General features: G+C 38.0%; 2 protein-coding genes across 2 annotated transcripts; both read left to right on the forward strand.

The window, feature by feature from the left end:
• Positions 1-4617: 4617 nt before the first annotated feature.
• LOC131977995 (5-hydroxytryptamine receptor 3C-like) lies at positions 4618-14109 on the forward strand. The gene is made up of 9 exons (XM_059341483.1): positions 4618-4672; positions 6086-6246; positions 6981-7025; positions 8829-8935; positions 9165-9334; positions 9636-9796; positions 10857-11067; positions 11405-11614; positions 13701-14109. The coding sequence occupies exons 1-9, from the start codon at positions 4618-4620 to the stop codon at positions 14003-14005; spliced, it is 1425 nt and encodes a 474-aa protein (XP_059197466.1). The 3' UTR covers positions 14006-14109.
• Positions 14110-18147: 4038 nt separating this feature from the next.
• LOC131978161 (5-hydroxytryptamine receptor 3A-like) lies at positions 18148-24903 on the forward strand. Its single transcript, XM_059341688.1, has 9 exons — positions 18148-18202; positions 19795-19955; positions 21130-21174; positions 21676-21782; positions 22074-22243; positions 22531-22691; positions 23687-23897; positions 24064-24273; positions 24487-24903. Exons 1-9 carry the CDS (start codon positions 18148-18150, stop codon positions 24789-24791), a joined length of 1425 nt encoding a protein of 474 aa, XP_059197671.1. The 3' UTR covers positions 24792-24903.
• The last annotated feature ends 1905 nt before the right edge of the window (positions 24904-26808 follow it).

The following is a 26808-nucleotide window of genomic DNA, read 5'->3' on the forward strand; positions in this document are numbered from 1 at the left end:
AAAACAATGTTGGCAGAAGAACTGCCCGTCATGCTGTTTCTCACTGTAAAGATTCTTATGGATGCGTTCACATTGATCACACCTCGAACAGTCCAATTTAACACCTCTGATATAATCTCCAAAGTCGGTACAGAGCCGGGATCACTTGGTACCTCTATTATGCTTTTGGCCCGTTCCAATTGCAGGTGAAACATAACAGAGGTGTAAATATCGCAGCTTGAAACTGCATTTTGAAAAGAGCTCGAAGGATGCACAGGAACAAAAATAATACCACTTAACAATTATAGTAATAATAGAAATATCACTAATATTAACAATAGGATGTTAAGCAGGGCCAAGACAGCAAGCGCAACTACAATCCACCATCTAGGCCTGCAAGACAAAAAAAATCCTACAAAAACTCAACAGGGAATATGCAAATTTAGTGACATCAATGAATGAGACAAAGGAGCTCAGTGTATCATGGGAAGTTCTGGGTTTACATGGAGCCAGAGAAGAAATATTTTCCTATTTTTTGTCAGTACACATTGTGCAGCTTTCTGGATCAACTGAAGAAAACATACACTTTCCTGTTATTGCTATGAGCAAGCTAGCTAATGTTGCAAATTACATCAGTAGCTAGTTAAATAAGAGAGACTCAATAGAAACAAGCAGTATTTATTTAATTCATATCTTGATATCATCTAACATAGTACAATATAAAACATACTATTACATCTGCAACAATCTCCTAATGTTTAGAAAGAGTCATTGCCATGAGCTAGCTAGCTAGCATTGCAAGTTATCTTACTCACATTAGTTAGTCTAGATAGCTACCGGTAAATAACAAGCCTTACTTTAATACAAACACACTACTAATATCTTGATATTTTAAAACATAGTTCACACTACCAGTTCCTACCAGAGCAGGGGCGTCCCTCTCTACCTTTAAAAAACTCCTGAAGACCCAGCTCTTCAGAGAGCATCTTCTCTCCTAGACCACATGATAAGTAATGGTAATGGTAAATGGACCTGCACTTATATAGCGCTTTTCTAGTCGCTTTGTGACCACTCAAAGCGCTTTACAATACAGACTGCGCTCATTCACCCTTTCAAACACACATTCATACAGGTGGCAGAGGCTACCCTAAACAGTGCCACCTGCCACCATTGGGAATTCATTCACACACCGATGAACACAGCACATCGGGAGCAATTTGGGGTTCAGTATCTAGCTCAAGGATACTTCGACATGTAGGCTGCAATGGTCAGGGATCGAACCACCAACCCTTCGGTTGGGGGCCAACCAACTCTCCCAACTGAGCCACAGCCGCCCAAGTCTACTCCTCAAAGAATTGTCACTAGCACTAATAGCTCTTATTGCACTATACCTTGATTGTTTGCTTTTACTCTTCCTGTAAGTCGCTTTGGATAAAAGCGTCTGCTAAATGACTAAATGTAATGTAATGTAGTTCAACATAAAATATGCCATTACCTTGACTGCAACAATCCCCTGGGAAGTGATTCAAGTAATCCAAGTCCCTGCTAAAAATTTGAAATAATCCATGTCCCGCCTCCTGCTGTCTCTGATTGGATCCAAGAGAATCAATGGCATGCAATGCTGCCTTCAGAAGGTGATGACAAAGTTTTATTTTTTCACATCTCGCACTCAGAGCACTCAAAGGGCTGTGGGAATCTAAGTCTGTTAGGGCAGATTTTCAAGGTTTGAAAAAAATAAAACTTTGTCATAGAGCTAAACCAAATACATCACCGGAAAGGTCTTGGCCTGGAGAGTAACATATATCAATTTCAAGGTTCTATAATATTCTTGCTTTGAGATATTGACCTTTGAACCTTAACCCTGGGGCATATTCAAATGATTATAACTAAGAGACAAAAAGGGTTACAGACATGAGACCTACTGTTATAGAAAGGTGTTGACATGGACTATAATGTGAGCATAGTCACTAAGGGGTGGGAGTGGGGGGGCTTTAGGATATGCTGAAAAATAACAAATCCCCCATTGAACAAAACAATATTTAAATTTTGATGCCAAAAATGTGATTGACATCCCCTCAAATCCCTGGAAAGCCACTAATTAAGTATTTCCAGCTTCCAATTTTAGGGGAAAACCTGTTTTATTAAAAAAAACTACAACTCCCTAGACCTCTCGTTTTGTAGTTCTTCCGTATTAGGGTTGTGAAAACCTATTTCTACCCAATATATCAAATATCACACACTGTCTAATAAATAATTATACTGTATTATCTATGCTACAAAAAGACAACAATGTTTGTTTAATGAAGATATTTTAACTAAAACAGGAGAGCAGAGTCCGGGGCATTTACAGTGAAGCACGATTCAATGAGATCGCACAGCACATCCGGGAGGATCGGACCACATCCGGTATGATCGCGGTAGATTACAAAATAAAACAGATTTCAAAATAAAAAACAGCGGATCGTCTTTTTCTGGCGAGATCTTCGCCACAAAGTGATTATGTACATTCAATGAGTGAATATTAAGAAAATAAAACATATATTTCTTGCTAGAAATGTAATTAAAATCCATTTTTATGCAGAAACAAAGTCAAAATATATATTTTTTTCACTAAAAATGAGAGAAATGTCCGCCAGCGGAGTGCCGTAAAACAAACAAATAAAAGTTTATTTCTCAGAATCGAAGGAGAAAAAATGATACTGAGAGCCACAACATGAAGCTATTTTATTGTTGAATTATCAGTGAGACTTTGATATGTTTGTGTTGAGAAATGTTGACGATGTCATTAAAAGTAATCCTTAAAATAGGGAGAAAAATACTTCCGTGCACAGGGTCCTCGGTTCTCCAATCAGATTGTCGCTGGCAGCGTCATGGAGGGCCGTGGTCGGGATATTATTGGAGTGAATAGACGACTGTAGCCTCTGCTCTAAGCGTTTCTCAGCGCCGCGAGCGGGTTTATATTGGAGTCAATTGAGAACCCAGAGCGTTTCACACAGACGTGGAAGGGTACCCTTTGCGTCAGTATGATACGTCTAGGGGTGTGACAAATCGTCGGTATATTACGCTTTGGGAATGAGAACGGGTTGCTGGTTAACACAAGCTTCAGAGATGTTCACATTTTGTAGTACAACATAAAATACAGTAGTAAAAACCCCCACTTGTTAATTTTGAAGTTTTTACACGTCCTTAAAAAGGCAGTTGCTAACAAGTAGCTAAATGAGACTACAGTGGTTGTTGGGGACATTAAATGTCATCATGCTGGACACGGACAGTAACTCTCTCACTAGTCCACCTCACAGCTTCTAGTTGTGTTTTCATTGCTCTTGCAAACTCTTGTTGACTGTAGATTAGGTCAGTAAACTATTTATTAGGTTACGGTTTTTCTAGCTTGTCAAAACCACTGGTTAGCTTGTTGGAGACCGTGGTGTAGTTTGCGATAGCATAACATTAGCTTTAACTTTCATCTGCTGTTTAAGGCTTAAAACATAAAAAAGTGGTGTTAATTGGAGAAGATAATCCTGCTGAACAAAATGTGTCAGAAACATGTGTTAGCAACAGAGTTTATTTTCTGCAATGATCCTATATCCAATTTAAAAATCCCATAGGTGAATTCTCAATAGACCTCATGGTGATACTACTTCCAGGTTTGCATACAGAAATAGATCATTTTGTTTGCTCTCTATTTATTTGAGTTCAGTGGAGCAAACAGACTACAGGGTCATGTAAATGTGATATTTGTATCAAACACCAAAGGGCATGACAAAGCAGCGTTATTTGACAACCTAGTAACTGCTGCACACACTATTAACTGTTAGTGGCTGAGGGTTTCACAACCCACGTGGGGGTCTTTGATGACCCAAAGTAAACAAAGACAACACAGCAAAAGGAGAAGAAAAACAAAACACTGGCAGAGGTCTCTTCAGATACAGACACCATTACACACTGATGCTTGGGAGGGATTACTTAAAGAAATTCCTACTTAATCTACCTTTAATAAGCATGAAGGTAACTTGAAGGTTGGCTCAAATATTTAACTTACACACCAAGTTAGTTTTAGTGTTATGGTAAATGGACCTGCACTTATATAGCGCTTTTCTAGTCACTTTGCGACCACTCAAAGCCCTTTACACTACAGACTGCGCTCATTCACCATGAGCGCAGTCTCCATTCACATGGGTCAAGCAACAAATATTTGCAAGTTTCAACAAACTATTTTACCTGCAGCAATCATTCTGCCTGTGAGGTGTGTTTGAGGCAACCTGTACCAACCAGCTCATTTAAAGTTCCTGCTTGCGTGTACGAACAAAGGATTGTGCTGAAATATGCAGTACTAAAACACCTTTGCTTTTAATATATTTATTTATTTATTAATCTATTGTTATGTGAATAAGTAATACTTTTTTTAATAAATTATGATGAGATTAACAAATGAATTTGAGTGCATCACAGAGGTCTAATCTAGATTGTATGCTGTTAGTAAACAGTTGAAAACGGACACCAGGCATCCCTGTTCAGGCAGTTTTACTGAAAATGTTGAGTTGAGCCAATCAGAAACAAGACAATAAAATTTGTTCAGGCTGTTGACATTTTGTTTTAAAATCTATGACTTATGGGAGTAGTTGAGGTGACAAAGACAAGATGACAGGAGTAAAGACAGCTGGGCTCATCTGTATCTGTTTTTCACTGCTTCACGGTAAGAAAGAAAGAATATTGACCAAATAATCGAATTAAGATGATGCACGTTAAAAGGTGTAAGATAGGCAGCTGGGAAAACTGTATTCTCATGGAAACGCTTTAAGAAACTTCTGTAACTTTATACTGTGTACTGTATAAAATACAAAATAAATACATGATAGTAGAGTTTTATAATACGATGATAGCTGCTTTGCATTTAAACATTAATTGTATGACTGGATGAGTTTTATAACAGTAAGTGGCACATTAGTGAATACTGTCATGAGATCTTTATGAACTATGAAAAAGCAATTGCAATCAGTTTAAAATAGAATTTAATTAAAATCTTAAATCAAAATCTTACCAAATAGACAAAAAATCTGTGGGATGTGTAGCTTTTAACAGAATAAATAAAGTTACTGTAGTTAGAAAAGCTTAGAGAACCACAACACATTATATATGTAAAGAATAAGAGTAAACAGCTCTGTGATGCTGTATGTAGGTAAATAGGTGTAACTTACTTTGGCGTGTTAAACAAATTAGACAACATGACATGTCAGTCACAAGGTAGCTGCACCCCACTGCTATGTCTATTTTACTTTACGTTGGACCATTATTTACAAATATGAACATCATGCTAAATAAAGAAGTCTTGGAAGAAGACCTGTTCTAGATGAAATGTTAAGAGATCCATGACTTATGACCAAAAATGATAACAAAGAGTTAGTGTTTAGATCCATCATTATTTTCAGAGCATAATTCTGACATTATACACTAATAATTAACACTTAAGTGTAGAAATCTGTTTACATTACACTTCAATGACACATCAAGACACCATTTTTTTTTTTAAATAATTGCGATTCCACTCTGGGTTTATTTTATGCACAAATTGAAATTGTGCATAACATCAGGTGGATGGAGACCTACCTAGTGTAAGATAAAAGTCCTTATTGGTGGGTATTTAATTGTCAAAATAAGGTAATCAGTTGAGACAGGTGAACTTTACCAGATCGGGTAAGAGGCAGTTAATGTTGAAAAGCTATGGCGAATGCAGATGAGACAATCTGATAGAGAACAGAAGGTGGAGGTGGGCTGGTAGATACTGTAAGGCTGATTAGGAAAATGGGAATCAAGTGAGTATGTAGGCGGAGAATGTGTTACGGGAAGGCAGTAGGAAGTAGAGATCCGTAATAACAAGGAGAGTTAGTAAATGTCGAGTAAACACAGCAAGCCACAGAATGAGTGGATGTGTTGAAAATGCTTTGTAACTTGTAGCTGACATGTAGCAATTTGTTGAAGTCCTATCATGATAAGGTGATCCTGTTATGCATAAAAAAAATGTTATGCCATTGAGAAAAAACGAAGGAAAAAAATAATTATTTGGTATATCTCGTCACTTTAGATTTTTTCTTTCTCTTCTTGAATGCAGGTTGTGTTGTAGCATTGAACTGCACCAGCCCGACTCCTGAAGCCTTGTTTGATGCCTTCGAAAAGGAATTATTTCCTAGAAAACTACTGCGACCTGTCAAAAGCTTTTCAGAACCGCTGAACATAAACATTACTGTAACTGTGGCGGGCATTTTAGGAGTGGTGAGTTGCACACAAATCTATTCATGCTTGAGCATACATGTGTGTGTGTGTGTGTGTGTGTGTTCTTGTTCTTCCTACATAGTGAGGACCAGAACACGTTTTTAACCAACAGAGTGAGGACATTTTTGCAAAGTGAGGACATTTGGCCGGTCCTCACTTCTTTAAAGGCTTTTTTGAGATTTCAGACTTTGTTTTAAGGGTTAAAGGCTACATGATAATGATAATTAACTGAAACTGTATTGTGTGGTTTCAAAACTAACTAAAATTATAGTGAAAATGTCCTTCATTTTCGTCTTTGTCAACTTTTTTCATACATAATCAAGATGGATAAGACAAAGGAAATAAAGGCAAAATTTACTGTGACCTCTTTTAATCTCCCACCCAACAAATACCCCATTACAAAAAACTAAAACTAATAAAAACTTAACTAAAACTAGCAAACTCAGTCTAAAAACTAATTAAAACTAACTGAATTTGAAAACAAAAATTGACAACGAAAATTAAACCAAAACTAATGAAAAATCCCAAACTATTATAACCTTGCCAGGGAATTTATTTTTCCAATCAGGGCCCTCACAAAGATAGAAAAACAAGAATGTGTGTGTGTGTGTGTGTGTGTGTGTGTGTGTGTGTGTGTGTGTGTGTGTGTGTGTGCATATACATGTGTAACAGCTAAGTGTACTCCAAGTGAATTTTATATGTCATTAATAACCATAAATATGTCTCATTCCTAGCAAGAAAAAGCCCAATCCTTGACAGTATTAATATGGCAACTCCTGGTAAGTTTTCAGAGCACTGACAAAACATGACTGACAGAAAATTGTTTCAAGCCTTTTTAAGGGAACATATTTTGCTCATACTCTGGTTAATACATGTATATTGAGTTTACACTAGAACATTTTTAACATCCTCAAAGTATCTATATAATATCTATATCTATATAATATAGCTGTATTCATCAGTCTATTTTGTTGGATTGCAAGAAAAATATTGCACACCTAAAGGAAGCTCTCAAGTCATGGGTGGAGATACTCAGAGGACAGCATATTCTAATAAGCCTGTATGTGACACAGGGAGGTGATCCAATCTGAAGGATTTAACATTTTTTTGGTGGTTGTTTGTGCTATACATCTCAAATTTTGGTAAACCTTTTGATATTTGTTGTCAAAGAGCTACAACATATTCCCAGAATTTGTGAATTAATGTGTAATACAAATTAATTATATCACCCCTAATATTGATGTGAGTAGTAAAACTAACTGGGGTTGGATTAACCATGACAAAACATTTGCTTACAGTTTTTTCGTTAATATAAGTCAAAAATTAAGCTCACTTTCTTAACATTTAGCTAATTTTCCACACATTTAAGACAGAAATTATTACATACAAGATAAATATTAAATGTTATATCGACATGTAATCTCTACTTTTTATGTTAAATGCAAATATTAAATAAATGTAAATAATGGTTGTTAAAACTAAATTTTAAATGTGTATGTAAATCTAAATACTTAGGAAAAATGCAAAATATCCCACGCCCCATGAATTGGCTTCAGGGCACACACAGTCCACCCCATTCATGGTAAGTTAAGTGCTTTTAATTATTTTAACTTGTTAATGTACAGTTGATGGGAATGCACCTTGAAGTGCAGCTCACACACCTGCTATGACCGCTCTTTCAATATCTGCTAAATAAAGAGAGTTGGCCATATTGCCATCTTAACAGACAAATTTGCTGTTTGTGGTGTGGGTGGGGTTGTGTGCACTTAGGTCAGTTCAAGGGGCGTGGGATATTTGCATTTCCTAAATATTAAGCTTAGTAATTTAGTAATAGGGTACAGGGTAATAGAGGCTTGACAACATGGCATAAATCAAGAAAAGCAACAGTGACAATCCCGCAGCTGACTGGGGGAAATTAGCTGATATAAATACTGACAGGGTTAATGAGGGAAAATGGAAACAGGTGGGCAGGTGATTGGGGGAGCCAGGTGACAGCTGGAAAAGTTTGAGTGTAGCTAATGTATGGATGGGGAACTAGAAGTCAAAATAATTCCTTTAATAAAGGATATGTCTGGGGTAATGAATTCACTTGAAAAAGAATGTGCCACATTTTTCTGAATTATTAAGATAATTATCTCAATAATTCAGGAAAACAGTGCAAATTTTCACAAGCAAATGCATTATACTTTTGTTGTTTCTCTTCTGTTCATCACTTTCAAAAAACAGGATTGTATTTCTGAGCAATTATTTTTTTCTTTCTTTTTTGTAAGGATGTTTGATGTTGTAATACTCATTTTGGCCACAAGAGGGTGAAGTGCACCACTAACCCATGTTGTAAATGGGACTAAAAGCATTCATATTTTCTAAGACGTGGATTTAATCTCATCTATAATTATATAAGTAAGTATCAAACTTTTCCACCAAATTTTCAATTGACTAAAGGAATTTAGGATTTAATCAAAAGTTAAAATCTGTTATGAGAGAAACAAAATGAGCAAATGTTGGCTGCAGCTTTACTCACAGTGCCTTTGGGACGTTCAGTGAAATTTGTACATCACATGTAGATGCTCTGTTTATTGTAGGAGTGGGATATAGCGGGACTGAGCTGGGATGAGGAGGAATGTGGAACTTCAAGAGTCTCTATCCCTCGAGAAAAGCTTTGGGTCCCAGACGTCCAAATCTCAGAGTTGTAAGTAATAAGGATGACATAGTCTTTAATCTTGTTCATTCATTACAAAACAAATAAAATCACACCATCAATAGAACTCTTATCTGACAGAATCTCTATCTGTTTGCTTATTACTGCTGTTTTATTTATTTTTTTGAATAAATACTTGATGGTTTTATTAATTGTTTGTTACAGACAATCTTGAAAAAGAGTCAGCTCACAGCTGTTTTTTTATTTTGTTCTTTTACAGCATGGATGAGGATGTATCTCCCCACACTCCCTATGTCTACTTGTACAACACTGGTCATGTATATGATGACAGGCCGATCAGAGTGGTCAGCACCTGCAGATTAGTGATCTACACTTTCCCCTTTGATGTCCAAAACTGCTCGCTGACCTTCGAACCATATCTTCACTTTGGTAAGTCTGCTTCCAACTTCCAAATATAATATGGTCTCTGAACTGTATGTCCACCACACACTCAGTGTCATTATAATTATGGCAAATTTGTGCTTGCACTTGTAAGTTTAAGAGTTTAATATGGATTTTCAATAACGACAAAAGTAGGATTGCATAAATTAATTTGAATATTTTCGGGCCTGAACTTCCATGAACTCAACTTTTATGCTGACGCCTTCACTGTATTTATTTGCACCACAAGCAACACTCCACACAGACCGGGAATCTAATGTGGGCAATCTTTCCTAATATGTTATTCCAGCTGGAGACATAAGAATGTTTCAAAGACGCACATCGGAGGAGATCTTCACAGAGTCCAAGCAAGTCCTACAGACCAAAGGGGAATGGGAGCTAGTGGATATCAAAGCAAGTCAATCTACCCTTGAGATCATTGATGGAAGCTACTCTGGGATCACATACTATGTAAGTAGCATTTATTTTTGAGGTGATCCCTCTAGGTTTTGTCCTCTGACAGAGCAACGTAATGTTAAAATCTTTGTAGCAGCTATCGGGCTGGTGGAGTCACATGGTCTGAAGTTTTATAAAAAGTATTATTCTTTAGGCTTAACCCCTTTGTTTTTTTCCTAACCTCAGCCAAAGTGATTTTGGTACCTAAGCTTAAGCTAATTATTCTTGTGCCTAAATCTAACTGTTTCACAACATTCAAAATGTGTAACAGCAATCATGATGTCCAACGCTGTCTTACAGTGTTAATGTTGCGATCATCACTTTTGCAACATGTTGAGAATAGCAAGTTAAATGTCATGTTTTGTAGGATATAGAACAAATAGTGCTGCAAAGGTTTGTGGAAGCAATTATTCTAACCAGTTCTTGAGAATATGCTGCAGTATGCCATATCTTGATCCCAAACACACAAGCTCACACTCACTATGGGACGGGCTCATGGATCTTCATTGATGATGTCACATATGATGGCAGCAGCAAAATAAAATCAGAAGTCTACAGAAACATTTTGTCTGCCAATTTAAAGACTGATGCAACCACCACACTGCCAAAACAACCAAGTATTTAATCAGGGGAAAGAAGTGGAAGGTTTTAGACTGACAAGGTCAATCTCTAGACATAAACCCTATTGAGGAGAGGAGGGAGAAAAGCCCCAAAACAAATAATAACTGAAAGAGGCTACAGTGACAGACTGGAAAAGCATCATAAAAGAAGAATGCAAAAGTTTGGTGATGTCAGCGGGTCGCAGGCTGGATGCAATTACTGTAAGTAAAGGATTGGCAACAAGTATTATCACTTTAATCTATTTTAAGCATGTGAAAAGAGACAAAAGAGGGCTTGTGATGCATCTTTGGGGAACACCAAAAAAACTTCAAAAACTAGAACAAAAGCAGTGTTGGAGCTAGTGAAGCAGGTCAACCTTTTGGGCAAAATCTTTTATTAAAGATATAATACAGTATATTTTATCATCAATTCTGCCTTAAAACTTGAGGCCTTGTTCTTTTTTTCTCATCCCAAGTTAATTTTGAGACGTAGGCCAATCCTCTACGTGGTGAACCTGCTGATCCCCAGCTGCTTCCTCATCACATTGGACCTCTTCAGCTTCCTGCTGCCTCCCCACAGTGTGGACCGTTCTGCATTCAAAATGACCCTCATCCTGGGCTACACCGTCTTCCTGCTCATCATGAACGATCTGCTGCCTGTCACTGGAGGGTCAACACCTCTAATGAGTGAGTGACACCTGTCATAAAAGTAAATTAAAATTGGTCAAACTATGGCTCTTATTGAGATGATGGCCATGCGTTTTTGTTTTGTTTTTAAATATTTAGATTTAGTGTTTCTTCTTGACTAGATGCCATTGTTCCCCCATTAATAACTTGCCCTATGATGGTTCTCTTGCTCTGTCTTCTGAATTAAAACACAACCAATGACAATGCTTCTACCGTTATTGCATTCTACAGATCAAATAACACAAATACAAGCCACCCTTGATAAATACATTTTAAATAAAAATGTGTTACATTTTTTACAATCTTTAATATTCAGCCTTTTTGTTTAATCCCGCAGACGTTTTCTTCTGCATCAGTTTCGCTCTGATGGTGGCCAGCCTGTTGGAGACAGTGTTTATCACTAATATCCACTTCAGCTCCAGCGAGTACAGTCCTGTGCCTCACTGGCTCAGAGTCCTCGTGCTACGATATCTAGCTGTTATCGTTTGTCTTCCTCCAATAAAGAAGACGAACCGCATCACAGTCTGCCTTCACCAGCCTCCAAGAGGTATAATAACTTCATCATTATATTTATATTTTATTGTTATTTCTGTCACAACTGTTGCTGCTACTTCTTTTGCCACCCAACAAAGATTGTGAAATTGCAGCTTAGCAAACACACTTAGACAAGCCTTTGAATAGTGGGGGTTAGTGTATGGCTGTATGAATAGAACTGGGTACAGTACTTGAGGCAGGGCCCTGTTTATTCTTATGAAAGTTGCCCAATGGTGCATTAAGCCAAAAGCAACTTTCTTATATAAAATTATCCACGTCTTCTGTGAGCAAGAGCAAGCACACTCAGGGCTCCAGACTGCGACCAAATGCTTGCATTTTGCGACCAGTTTTTGAGACAGTGCGAGTATTTTTTAACTAGGGGCACTAGCGCGACCAGGAAATTTGCAGAGTTTTTAAAAATCATATTATTATTATATTATTATTATTTTTATTACAACAAGGAGGAAAGAGTGTACGTGTGTCTCTCTCTCCATCATTAACGTATTATTAGATGTGTGTGTGTGTGTGTGTGTGTGTGTGTGTGTGTGTGTGAGGGTCCAATAGTATGAGAGGCACTGTACAGGTGTTTTAGTATAGTTTGCTGACATAAAATGCCCATGTGTTGACATCAAGCCTCTAACGTACGCGTGTAAATTCCATTCACTTTCAATGGACAGACGAGCGTCACGTCGGCGTATGCTCAACAACACTACGTGATGGGTGAGCTACGCCTCAAATAAGTGACGTAAGTACAATTCTACATGAGCGTACAGGCACACGCTGTACGGTGTTTGTGGAAATAGTGAGGGGCCATTCGTGCTGTGCCAAGCCAACGCTTCAGACGCCTTAACGTGTGCATGTGTAGACTGAAATAGCCTAAACTGTCTCATTGGTCTCTCTTGGACCGCTTGAATTGTGAAGCGAGGCAGCTGTTAAACTCAAATTCGTCATCATAAAGTAAATAATTATTTGTACATAGAGACGAGCATGCACACAAGCGTCCGCAATACGCGTGCAGTGTACCCACGTCTATTTATCTTTATTTTGTCTTGTACACATGTCTTTGTACATTCGTCCTCTGGGTCTTCAAGTCACAGTTCTTCTTTGATGATGGCGAAAATAACGTGATTATTATTATATTATGTGGGTTTTTTTTTTTTTTTTTTAAATATGGCTGCTCCTGTCCCAGGGTCAGACCCACTAACGCAGCCACCTGGTAAATGAGGGCGAAGCAGATGTTTTGTGGTTTTTCCCGTTTTTGAGAGGAATGGCTGAAAGAATTAAACTCTCTTCGGTTTTGCAAAATAAATAACACAATGAACTGCACCGATCGGCCGGCCGATCCATCGATTGGTGCTCCCCTAGAAATAAACGTCATCTGAAGTGTGCTTTTATATCAAAATTGGAACCGGAAATTAGAGGACATGAGCCAGAGTTCCACAGAAATTATGACGCAGGAACTTACAAGGTAAAAAGAGAAACACAAAATGTTGTCTCCTCAGAGTTGTTCTGATCATTTGATTTGTCAGTCACCTTTGACATTTGTATCTGTTTTTGATACTTGCATTAAATCTCGCTCAAGGCTGTAATTTGAATCTACATTCTTGTCAAGTTTTTTCTTTAAAGATTTTCTACGACAGAACCTGTAAATCCACCATGTGAAATTGGCCTATAAAAAGATGGATGACATGACAGCCAGACCTCAAGATTATAAATTTGGTTTTAATGAGTTCTTTGATGTTATAAACTGATGGTGTAACAATATGATTGATGGTTGTGACTGACTTACGGTTGGACAGACAGGTGCATGGACAGGACATTGTTACTGTGGCTCCACTGCTACTTACTGCACATTACATCACCAGCACAAGCTGGCAACACCCGCATCCGAGGTGCATTTGCCATCAGTTTTGTACAGTGGGAGCATGTGCCGATTTTTCACCTTTTTCACCAAAACTTTATTATTTTCTATTCCAGATCATTCAATGTACCCAAATTGCTTAATATAATTTCTACATTTTCAGACAGGATGTCTTAAAAGTTGTTGATTCATAAATATTTCATATGTGTATATATATAATATTTTTCTACATATCCAGGAAGCATCATCCCTTCGAAAGATCTACAGAACATCTCTAGTAATATACCTCCAGAAAAAACCCCTCTGGACCCGGTCCTTGATGAACTGAAGAAGCTGAGCAGAGATCTCACAGCCATCCGTGTCCAGATGGACAAACACTTCCAGGGAAGCAAAACCCAGCAGGAATGGGAAATGATCGGGATAGTTGTTGACCGTCTGCTGTTCGGCTTGTACGTTGTCTTTATCTCTTTCTCTTTTATCACTATTGTATTAATCTGGGTCTTGAGTAACCTGGATGTACACATAGCACATGGAATTCCATAAAACATGTTATATTTCCTGGTTTTCTCAGCAATTTGGGTAGAAGAATCAAAATCTGACATGTGTTTCAGGAGAAACACAATGAAACAACAATTTTTTTCTATTTAAGAATTATTTAATTTATTTTGATTATTTAATTGTTTACTTCTTAATTAAAACATTTCCAGGCAATGCCCTCTGCTGTATTAATATTTTATGCACATAGGGAATAAGGGCTTTGGATTTTGTCATGCATCACTTATTTGTTAATTGACTGAATAGGAACATTTTTTTTAATTCAGCTTAGACAGAAATGTCCTATTTGGTCTTAGGGCCTTATGCTTTCTTTGCATACAAAAACAGTTTTTTTTCCAGACTAACTCATTTTACTAGAAGCACTGGTGCTCCTAACTTGAAATTTTTAGGGGAACAAGCAGAAAATTAAGGGGCACACCTTAAATCGCCTGCAACGCAATTATTCATATTAATGATATGACCTGTTAATAAATGCTTTGGTAATGAATAAACAACTACTTTAAGAAAATTACAAATATTTAATTTATTTTAAGGTCACAAATAAAAATGAAATAAATTACATTTTACATCCTTAAGAGTTCAATATGCCCCTTAAATTTTGTGAAAGGAAGTTCTTCCTTTGTAATAAAATATGCAGTATTAAATTTTGCTATTACAGAGTATACTTAATTTGAATTTAATACCTTTAAATACCTTCACAAAATGTTTTAATTCCAACACGACATTGATCATGCAACTGAAGCGGCAACCTTGGTAACTGCAGTGTTGGGGGTCATTAATAAAGTAACTGATTACTGTATTTTTTTTTCTAAGCAAGAGTAATAATGCAGTTATTTGATACTTTTTGCTTTAATAGCAGCACTAACCTATACACAATTACTTGCTATTCAACCCTAACAAGCAAAAAAAACACCGCTACACTCTATCATTCTTTCTCAATGAAGGGGCACAAAATGACGAAGCTTTAAAAAAGTTAAAACCAGAAAGGACTTGTGTAAAAAGTCAAAAGTAAAGTGATGAGTAAAGCAGTAACAAATGTCATCATGATTGAAATATGTAACTTGCAACTTATTACAACTGTAACCACAGAACAGGATTTTCAGCAGTGGGGGTAAAGGGTTATTTGTCCCCTGGATGGTGTGGCATGTAAATATCAATCACCAAATTAGAAAGTATAAAATATGACACTTTACTCCAAAATAAGCTTTAGAACCACAGGATTTTCTGAGACTATGATGGGGGTACCTGAACAAAGTAGGGGGGTCTGGGGGCATACTTCCCTGTATAATTTTTTTGGCCTTAAAGCCTAAATTTGGTCCCATTCACACATTTTAACGCAACTATTGCATCTTAATCGTTGCACATTTTAAAGAATTATTGTTAATTTATTCAAGGTGTCATATTTTGAGTCTTCTTGTAAATTCTGTGATGGACTCTGCTAACGCATCCACGTGATCTTATTTTGAAAAATACATGTGTTTGCTTTTATTTTAAAGGCGGGTCTAACACGTTCTTACCATAACGCTTTGTAAATACATGCTCACAGAAAACAAGTGGAGGCTGACTGGCCACAGTGTGCTTTGCTCTCTTCCAGTATTGTTAGCAGCCATCGGCTCTAACAGGCAGTCTAACCTCACTCAGGACACCAAACACTTGAGATGTCATGACAACCACAACAGCGCTTACTACAGTTTCTGGCAGTTAAAAAAAATAAAACAATCCCCTATTCTGAAGTAGCGGCGGGCATAATATAGTAGCGTGTATAGCGGAATCTCTGGAACCTCAGCTCGCAATGTTGATGCTGCGCAGATTTTGCTCCCATTGCAGACTTTTGGTTGGTGCTGCTGCTGGCACTTAGCGGCGGAAAATTTAATACCTTGTCAGATAACCTTTATTACTTTTTAATGGCCTTATTCTTGGCTCATTTTATTTATTACTAGGGCCGGAACTTGATTAAAAAATGAATCTAATTAATTAGAGGCTTTGTAATTAATTAATCTAAATTAATCGCATTTAAATATTTGACCTGAGAACAGTGAGAAGTAATTTTTTCACATGGGTTTTTATACCATTGAATAATGACTGAATACATAAGCTTAAGCAACAAAAATATTGTTTATTTTTTTTCAAGTCCAACAGACCAGTGCAATTTTTGCCATTAAGTGTAGCAAGTGTACCACACTAGCCGCTAGCTGCTATATGTTTTACATTGAGGTGATACTTGAGGCTCGATGTGCTGCGGTGATATGTGAATTCCTTGTTGCATAGCAACACAACCATGCTCTTATCGACGCTTCCATCCGTTGGTTTTTTGTAACAAAATGTCCCATCATCCACGGGGCCAACCAAAGCGTCTCATCAGCTTCTTCCTTCATGTTCACTGTGGTTTGTTGTTGTCTGAACTCATGAACGCTAGTTGGTGCTCCAGTATAATTGGTCCGCCTGAAACTCATCCAGTGAGAAACGTTCCGCGGTGCAAAAATAAGTGTGATTAAAATGCGTCAATTTTTTTAACACATTCATTTTTGTGTAATTAATTAATCTTAATTAACGTGTTAATGTCCCGGCCCTATTTATTACCTTTTAATACCTTTTAAAACCCCACGGCAACCCTGCAGGAGCACCATTAAAAGCCTCCTCTGTCCCAGTGGAACGGTATGGTATGCCAAGTGTACAGCCAGGAAGACAGGAAGGACTTGGCCCGGGTGGTAAGAACAGCACAGAGGATTGTGGGACGACCACTCCCAGACCTGGACTTGGTAACAGATCCCACCCACCAGGGTCACAGACCTTTCACCTATTTTTTCCATATCTTGTTTTTAACTGAATGTTCTTTGTCTGTTGGTTCTATTTACGGTCGTAAGTCTTTTTTTATGCCTTTTTACTGAAAAAATACCAAACTGAATTTCGTTGCACATTGTACAATGACAAAAAATAATCTTAAATCTTGAAAACACCATTTTACAATATATCCACATACGGGGAAAAATAGTATAGTATGTAAAAAAAAAAAGTCTGAAATCGGTCATAGTGTAGTTTGTCCAAAACTGGCAAGAATCGCTGTAGAATAGCACATTGATCATGGTAATAGTATTGTTTGTCCCAAAATATCAAGAAAGCATCTTGTTATAATATGTCTAAAAATTGAGAAAAAAATTACATGCACATCATGCAATTCATATGAAGGCAAAATATTATAATGAAAAATGATTAAAATTAATTAAAATTTAAAGTTTTTCAAGACAAGTTACGGCAGAATATATTATATATCTCAGTATATTAAAGTGGAAATTAATAAACTACATGATAAATAATGTAAGAGAGGACCATAAAAAACACACAAAACTCTGCATTTAATTTATTCAATGAAATTTGGTCCAGTTTCTAGCAAAATGTGTAACATAATATGCAGTGTAGTGGTGGAGGAAGCACTCAGACACTAAAAGGTTGAAATAATGCAGCGTAGTGCTCCATTATAAGTAAACGTGCTGAATTCTAAATATAAATCAAGTAAAAGCACATAGGCATTATCACTAAAATGCAGCCTAAAATGTAATAAAAGTAAAAGTAAAAGCTCCTCAAAACAAAAAAACTTTCCACACTGTACAGAACATGTGAGGAATACAGGTTAAAGGGGCCCAGCTGTTCATTTTTTGCCCTGGAGGCCCCTGAAAATTAATCTGCCGCCCTTTAGCTTCAGGAGTAGAAATTTGTCATTTATGCTTGTGAAAAAAATGCAGAATCTGGGTCAAGTGTTTGGAAACCAAAGGCAAAAGCCACAGGTTATATACTGCAGGGCTGATGATTGGAAGTGAAAACAAGTGTGAACCGAATGACAGAGTCAGGTGACTGGGTCTTGACGGTAAGTCTTGTAAGAGTGATTAAGGTCTAATCTGGTGTATGCTACGAGTAAACAAATTTAAACTGACAAAAGACATCCCGGTTAAGGCAGTTTTACTGAAAATGTGCAACTCTGTTTTACTGGCACATAACACAGCCATGCAAATAATTCAGAAGGGAGAGCTGTGAGTTGAGCCAATCAGAAACAAGACATTATATGTACTTCAGGCTGTTGACATTTTGGTTTAAAATCTATAGGACGAGTTATGAGAGTGGCTGACACAGACAAGATGACAGGAGTAAAGAAAGCTGGGCTCATCTTCATCTGCTTATCACTGCTTCATGGTAAGAGAGAAAGAATATTGACCATCTACCAAATTAGCAAATAAAATAGAAAGATGACACGTTAAAAGGTAAGATAGTGTAAGATAGTCAGCGAGCTTATATTCTCATGGAAGTGCTATAAGAAACTTTCAAGATAATTTGTAAAAAATAAAAAATACAAACAAAAGAACAAGCTTAGCTACACAGCACATGAATTCAAATTCAGTCAAATGTTTGATTTTTTTTCACTTTATATTTATATGTTATAGAAAAGCCACTGTATAAAAATAAAAAATAAATCCATGATAGTAGAGTTTTATAATATGATGATAGTTGCTTTGCATTTAAACATTAAGTGTATGGATATGAGTTTTATAACATTATGTGGAATCATGAGATCGTCATGAGATCTTTAAGAACTATGAAAAAGCATTTGCAATCAGTTTAAAATATTAAGAAATTTTATTAAAATCTTAAACCAAAATCTTACCAAACAGACTAAAAATCTATGGGATGTGTAGCTTTTAGCAGAATACATTTCCACAAACCAGACACCAATAAGTTACTGTAGTTAGAAAAGCTGAGAGAAGCACAACATATGTCAAGAACAGTAAACAGCTCTATGATGCTGTATGTAGGTATAGAGGTGTAATGTGCTTTCATGCATTAGGGCAATGCAATACACAAACCAGATGACACGACATGTCAGTCACAAGCTATTTATTACTATTCATACTATTTTATCTCTAAATGGGACCATTATTTACAATATGAACATCATGCTGTAAATAAAGAATTCTTGGAAGTAGTAATATTACAAGTTAAGGGATCCATCACTTATGACCAAAAATGAGAAGAAAGAGTTAGTGTTTAGAACCATCATATTTTCAGAATATAACAGAATGCCTCCATCCAAGTATAAATGGCAGTGTTGAAGTGTTGATATCTGTTTCCATTGAGCTTTGGTGCGTTTTGATTGAATCAATACAACAATTTTGCCACCTTGCCCTAGTGAAAAAACGTTTTTGAAATAACATTGATTCCACTCAGGGTTTATTTTATGCTCACATTGAAAATGTGCATAACATCAGGTGAATGGAGACCTACCTAATGTAAGATAAAAGTCCTTATTGATCGGTATTTAATGGTCAAAATAAGGTAATCAGTTGAGACAGGTGAACTTTACCAGATCGGGTAAGAGGCAGTTAATGTTGAAAAGCTATGGCGAATGCAGATGAGACAATCTGATAGAGGACAGAAGGTGGAGGTGGGCTGGTAGATACTGTAAGGCTGATTAGGAAAACAGGAATCAAGTGAGAATGTAGGCGGAGAATGTGTTACGGGAAGGCAGTAGGAAGTAGAGATCCGTAATAACAAGGAGAGTTAGTAAATGTCGAGTAAACAGAGCAAGCCACAGAATGAGTGGATGTGTTGAAAATGCTTTGTACCTTGTAGCTGACATGTAGCAATTTGTTGAAGTCCTATCATGCTAAGGTGATCCTGTTATGCATAAAAAAATGTTATGCCATTAAGAAAATGTGAATAATAAAAAAAACATTTATTTGGTATATCTCACTTCACTTCAGATTTGTTTTTTCTCTTCTTGAATGCAGGTGTTTTTGCAGCATTGAACTGCACCAGCCCGACTCCTGAAGCCTTGTTTGATGCCTTCGAGAAGGAATTATTTCCTCGAAAACTACTGCGACCTGTCAAAAGCTTTTCAGAACCCCTGAACATAACCCTTAAAATGACTGTGGTGGGCATTTTAGGAGTGGTGAGTTGCACAGGACTAGGAAAAGGGTCAGGTGCATTGTGAGCGGGCAGCAGGCAAAGGCGGGTTTCTGGGTGTGCTGACCCCTGGAGGGTGATGGAAAGGCGGCTCCAGCCAGTTGTCGAAACTGTGATTCAGGTAGAACAATGCGGATTCTGTCCTGGCTGCGGAACATTGGACCAGCTCTTTATCCTAGGGAGACTGCTAATCCAGACTACATGTGTTTTGTGGACTTGGAGAAGGCTTACAACCGTGTCCTTCAGGTGGTCCTGTGGGGGGTACTGCGGTAGTGTGGGGTACCAGGCTAGTTGCTACAAGCCAACCGGTCCCTATGACCAAAGTGAGAGCTGTGTCAGTATGCTCGGCACAGCGTCAAACACCTTCTCAGTGTAGTTGGCCTCCGTCAGGGCTGTCCCTTGTCTCTGAGTCTGTTTGTGGTATTAATGGCCAGGATCTCAAGGAGCAGCCGGGAAGAGGAAGGGTTTCAGTTTAGTATCCTCAGAAATGCATCTCTGCTGTTTGCAGATGATGTGAATCTTTTGGCTTGTTAGGCCGAGACTAATCAGCACCTCAAAGTATGGTGCCATGGTTCACTAACGGAAAACGGTGAACTGGCCCCTCTGGGTGGAGAGAGAGGTACTGCTCCTAATGGAGGTGAAATCTCTGGGTCTTTTTCATGAGTGAGGAAAATAGAGCATGAGATGGACGGACAGTTTGGTGCGGCGTCAGGAGTGATGTGATGGTTGTACCATTTACCAGACCAGTCTACGTTCCAACCCTCACCTATGGACATGAGTGGCTGAAATGAGTTTACTCCGCAGGGTGCCAGGGCTCAGCCTTAGAGATAGGCGGAGGAGCTCAGGAGTAGAGTCGCTGCTCCTTCGTGTCAAATGGAGCCAGCTGAGGTGGTTCGGGGTACACTCACCTGGTAGAAAGCCCTGGGCAAGACCCAAAACACGCTGGAGGGATCATATCTCTCGCCTGGCTTGGCAATGCCTCAGAGTTGCCCAGGACGAGCTGGACGTTGTGGCTGGGGTGAGGGATGTCTGGAATGCTTTGCTTAGCCTGCTGCCCCTGCGATAAGCCTATGACAATTGATATCTGAACTAAAACAACTAAGTATACTGTTAATACATTTTATTTGTAATTAATCATCATAAATATGTCTCATTCCTAGAATGAAAAAGCCCAATCCTTGACAATATTCATATGGCAAGTCCTGGTAAGTTTCCAGAAAACTGACAAAACATGAATTCATTACAAAATTGTTTTTTTAACGGGAACATATTATGGTCATTCTCTGGTTCATATGTGTATTTTGGGTTTACACGAGAAAATGTTTCACATGCTCAAAGGTTTAAAAAATACATCCTTTTTGTCAAATATAGCTGTCTAAATATAGCGGCATTCACCCTTTGATCGGATCATCTGCTTTGTTGGATTGCAAGAAAAATATGGCAAACCTAAAGGAAGCTGTCAAGTCGTGGGTGGAAAGACTCAGAGGGCAGCATATTCTAATAAGCCTGCATGTGACACAGAAAGTGTACTCCCCAAGTGTACATAAATAAAAATATTTAAGTTAAATTGAGGATTTTAATAATCAGATGTTTAAATGTTAAGTTATTAGAGAAACAAAATGAGCAAATGTTGGCTGCAGCTTTACTCACAGTGCCTTTGGGACGTGAAATTTGTACATCACATGTAGATGCTCTGTTTATTGTAGGAGTGGGATATAGCGGGACTGAGCTGGGATGAGGAGGAATGTGGAACTTCAAGAGTCTCTATCCCTCGAGAAAAGCTTTGGGTCCCAGACGTCCAAATCACAGAGTTGTAAGTAATAAGGATGACATAGTCTGTAATCTTGTTCATTCATTACAAAACAAATTAAATCACACCATTAATAGAACTCTTATCTGACAGAATCTCTATCTCTTTGCCTTCATCACTGTTGTGCTGGTTTAGTCATACTGGTTCAATTTTCATGATTCTTTTGATCATACACCCACAATTTTAGAAAAAACAATTAGAACAATAAACACTTGATGTTTTTTTTTTTTTTGTTACAGACAACCTTGAAAAAGAGTCAGCTCACAGCTGTTTTTTTATACTGTTCTATTACAGCATGGATGAGGATGTATCTCCCCGCACTCCCTATGTCTACTTGTACAACACTGGTCATGTATATGATGATAAGCCGGTCAGAGTGGTCAGCACCTGCAGATTAGTGATCTACACTTTCCCCTTCGATGTCCAAAATTGCACCCTGACCTTTAACTCATATCTACACTTTGGTAAGTCTGCTTCCAACTTCCAAATATAATATGGTCTCTGAACTGTATGTCCACCGCACATTCAGCGTCATTATAATTATGGCAGATTTGTGCTTGGAGTAGAATGCACTGAATAGATGTCACTTGTAAGTTGGATTACATATATTCACGTAAATATCTTAGGGCCTGAACACCCATGAACTCAACTTTTATGCTGGCAACTTCACTGTATTTAGTTGCACCACAAGCAACACTCCACACAGACTGGGCATCTAATATGGGCAATCTTTCCTTAAATGTTATTCCAGTTGGAGACATAAGAATGTTTCCACGCACCACAGTGGAGGAGGTCCTGGAGGAGTCCAAGCAAGTCCTACAGACCAAAGGGGAGTGGGAGCTAGTGGATATTAAAGCAGGTTCTACTACCGTGATGTTACAAGAAGGAAGCTACTCTGATGTCACATACTATGTAAGCAGTTTTATTTTATTCTTATTCTTCATATGATGAATACCAGTTGATCTATCTAAAATCACTTTTCATTCTTTGAGGTGTTGCTTCTAGATTTTATTCGCTGACAAATAATGTAATGTTAAAATCCTTGTAGCGGCTATCGGGCTGGTGGAGTTACATGGTCTGAAGTTATGTCCGGAAATAGTGTTCTTTAGGCCTAACCCTTTCATTTTTGGGGGTGATTTGGGTACCTTACCTTAAGCAAAGCCTAAATCGAACTTTCACAACATTAAAATGTGTTTAAAAGAGCATTCATTATGTTTAACAGTGGCCTTCACATGTTAATGTGTTGCGATCATCACATAGTGTTGAAAATGGTGCAAGTTACATGTGATAGTTGGGGGAATAACACCAAGCAAACACCCCACATAACATTTTTCTCGTTGGGGAAATACTGTTAAATAGATTCTTAATTGTTATCCTACTGTGACATTTTTAATTGCTGTTAACTAGGGTTTCTACTAGGACATGGAGTAGCCAGCCAGTGTGGGAAACTAGCTGGCTAGGGGGGATTTTTTTCCCCACAAAAGCCGAAAATTGGTGGTGCACTGATCGTAATCATTGCATATTTAAATGAATTGTTGTAAAGGAAAATAACGGTTCTTGTACGTTTTATTTAAGGCATCTTATTCGACAGGCTTCTTGTAAATTCTGTGGTGGGTTCTGTTAACACAGCCATGTGCTCTTATTTTGAAACCTACATGTGTTTAGCAAGAGGAAGTAATTCATACTAACAGCATGCAGAGTTTAGTATTTTGTGATTAACACAACTTTAATGTAAGCTAATGTTAGCTTGTGGCTACCAAACGGCTTGTTTGGATGAGTGAAAAGCAGTGATGGAGCTAGTGAAGCAGGTCAGCCTTGTGGGTAAAATCTTTTATCAAAGATATAATATACTATATCATCAATTCTGCCTAAAAACTTGAGGCTTTGTTCTTGTTTGTCATCCCAAGATAATTTTGAGACGTAGGCCAATCCTCTATGTGGTGAACCTGCTGATCCCCAGCTGCTTCCTCATCACATTGGACCTCTTCAGCTTCCTGCTGCCTCCCCACAGTGTGGACCGTTCTGCATTCAAAATGACCCTCATCCTGGGCTACACCGTCTTCCTGCTCATCATGAACGATCTGCTGCCTGTCACTGGAGGGTCAACACCTCTAATGAGTGAGTGACACCTGTCATAAAAGTAAATTAAAATACAAATGAAACAGATGCCATCGTTGCCTAATTAATAACCTGTCCTATGATGGTTCTCCTGCTCTGTCTTGATGAATGAAGTTTGAATAAAAAGTGTCTCTTTAATATTTAATCTTTTTGTTTAATCGCACAGACGTCTTCTTCTCCATCAGTTTCGCTCTGATGGTGGCCAGCCTGTTGGAGACAGTGTTTATCACTAATATCCAGTTCAGCTCCAGCCAGTACAGTCCTGTGCCTCACTGGCTCAGAGTGCTCGTGCTACGATATCTAGCTGTTATCGTTTGTCTTCCTCCAATAAAGAAGAGCAACCGCATCACAGTCTGCCTTCAGCAGCCTTCAAGAGGTATAATACCTTCATCATTATATTTATAGATTTTTTTTTTGGTCACTAACGTTGCTGCTACTTCTTTTGCCACGAACAACGATTCTGTAATTGTAGCTTAGCAAACAAAAAATTGCTTAATTTTATTTCTACATTTTCATACAGGATGTCTTAAGAGTTGTTGATTAATTAATATTTATAGCTCTATATATGATATTTTTTCTACATATCCAGTAAGCATCATCCCTTCGAAAGATCTGGAGAACATTTCTAGTAATATACCTCCAGAAAAGACCCCTCTGGACCCGGTCCTTGATGAACTGAGGAATCTGAGCAGAGATCTCGCAGCTATCCACGGCCAGATGGACAAACACTTCCAGGGAAGCAAAACCGAGCAGGAATGGGAAATGATCGGGATAGTTGTTGACCGTCTGCTGTTCGGCTTGTACATTGCCTTTATCTCTGTCTGCTTTATCACTATTGTATGTATCTGGGTTTGGAGTAATCTGGGTTTACAGTTGGGACACACAATGAAATGAATAAAACATGTTATATTTCCCTGTTTTCTCAGTAATTTGGGTTGAAGAATCCAAATCTGATGAAATGCAGAAATTTGTATCCTCAGTGCCTTCCACCCTATTCAGTCCGGTCTAGTCTAGAGATACATGTTGTGCTGTTCAGTCAGGCTTGTTGCTGTTTATAGGTTTAGTTTTTTTCTATGGAAGAATTATTTTTAAATGTTTATTTCTTAATTAAAACATTTCCAGGCAATGCTTTCTGCTGTCATAATGTTTTATGCACATAGGGAATGAGGGCTTTGGATTTCATCATGCATCACTTATTTGTTCATTGACTGATTAAGATTTTTTTTAATTTTATTTAGCTTAGACAAAAATGTCCTATCAGGCCTCACTTATGCTCACTTTGCATACAAATACAGATACGTACATTACACGCAATGTAACCGTCACTGCCCATATATTTCTGTGCATACTTTGTGTTGGCATGGATGTTAAGTAATATATCAATGAGAGGGCTGTTCTAATATGGAGTTGCTCCATAAGTACACAGTTGGTAAGCAGGCAGGATGTTGGTAATGGTCAAAAATAGGCGTTACAAGTCATTAACAGGATGGTAGTTTCAAGAGGGATATGTGGGAACAAAAAAATCAGAATCAGGCTCACGTGGTTGGAAAGCAAAAGCCACGATGACAATCTAGCAGGGATTGGTAGGAAATGGGCAGGTTATATACTGCAGGGCTGATGATTAGAAGTGGAAACAGGTGTGCAGGTTAATGACAGTCAGGTGATTGGGTTTTCTGGGAAAGTCTGGGGGTAACTGGGGAGGTGAGTTTGGCTGTGAGAAATGGGGGGAAAATGGGAAAAGCAGGACTGTGCAGACGTGGCAGCATGTTAGTTGTTGATCACTGAGTCACATGTTTCTAAACCAGTATAAAACCAAAACCAAATGAAGCCCACCTACTCAATTTAAATGTTATCACAGGCTCATCATAGCATACCCCTAGACATCTTATAACCCCTTGCCATGGGAGGTGAATTGGTGAGGGTCTACGAAAATGTACAAATAAAGGATGTCTACAGTAAAACTTGAGCATATACTCTGACTAAGGTGCAGAGAGACCTGGTTATCTTTTTTTATAGCAATACTGTTAATCTAAGCTTAAAACTCCCATGCATTCATATTAAGTGAATCTGTAGCCCTTATTATACCTGATTATACCCATGTAGTATAAAGTGCTTTGAGTGGTCGCAAAGACTAGAAGAGTGCTATATATAAATTTCCGGAATGTGCTTCATGGAGGAGCAGCATAGTTTGGTAGCTCTCTGATTTTGCTCAAATTTGCTTAGTTTTTATGTATTTTTATAATATTTTTTGATGGATACTTCTGTGGAGAGAAGAGTTTATTCAAGAGATGAGCTTTTCTCATTGAAACGGAGCACATCTGGAGGACACCATCACCCTATTCCAGCTGAGTTGAAGAGATGTTTTCGTGGTTGCCGTGCTGGTGCAAAAGTTAAGGCTCGGAAATGGAGATATAAGCCTTTTCTGCCGTCAGTCATCATGGGGAATGTCAACTCTCTGCCCAACAAGACTGATGAACTGGAGATATTGGTGAAGACTCAGAAAGTATACCGTGAGTGTAGTCTCTTGTGTTTTACTGAAACGTAGTTGAATCAAAACATCTCAGACTCCAATGTGGATCTACATGGCTTCACTCTCATAAGATCAGACAGAGGTGCTAAAGCTAGTGGCAAGAAAAAAGGTGGGGGCTTGGATTTATTTGTGAACCAGAGATGGTGCAGTCCTACATATGTTACTGTCAAGGAGAAGATGTGCTGTCCAGACATTGAATTATTGGCAGTTAGTATGAGACCATATTACAGGGTTGGGCAATTAATATTCCCAAGGGGCCACATGACCAATACCACAAAGGTTGCAGGGGCCAGACCAAAACTCTGAACTAAATTCTGCTTAATATTAATTTAATCGCTTTATAAAATACAGTAAATTATCTGGTTTTGAGCTGCTACTTTT

Source organism: Centropristis striata, chromosome 9 (genome assembly GCF_030273125.1).
Source record: "Centropristis striata isolate RG_2023a ecotype Rhode Island chromosome 9, C.striata_1.0, whole genome shotgun sequence".
Lineage (NCBI taxonomy): Eukaryota > Metazoa > Chordata > Actinopteri > Perciformes > Serranidae > Centropristis > Centropristis striata.

Coding starts and splice junctions, on each gene's coding strand:
- LOC131977995 (XM_059341483.1), top strand. CDS start 4,618: ATGACAGGAGTAAAGACAGCTGGGCTCATCTGTATCTGTTTTTCACTG. Junction 4,673..6,085: donor CTGTTTTTCACTGCTTCACG/GTAAGAAAGAAA, acceptor TCTTGAATGCAG/GTTGTGTTGTAGCATTGAAC. Junction 11,068..11,404: donor AGGGTCAACACCTCTAATGA/GTGAGTGACACC, acceptor TTAATCCCGCAG/ACGTTTTCTTCTGCATCAGT.
- LOC131978161 (XM_059341688.1), top strand. CDS start 18,148: ATGACAGGAGTAAAGAAAGCTGGGCTCATCTTCATCTGCTTATCACTG. Junction 21,175..21,675: donor TATTCATATGGCAAGTCCTG/GTAAGTTTCCAG, acceptor TGTTTATTGTAG/GAGTGGGATATAGCGGGACT. Junction 24,274..24,486: donor CCTTCAGCAGCCTTCAAGAG/GTATAATACCTT, acceptor CTACATATCCAG/TAAGCATCATCCCTTCGAAA.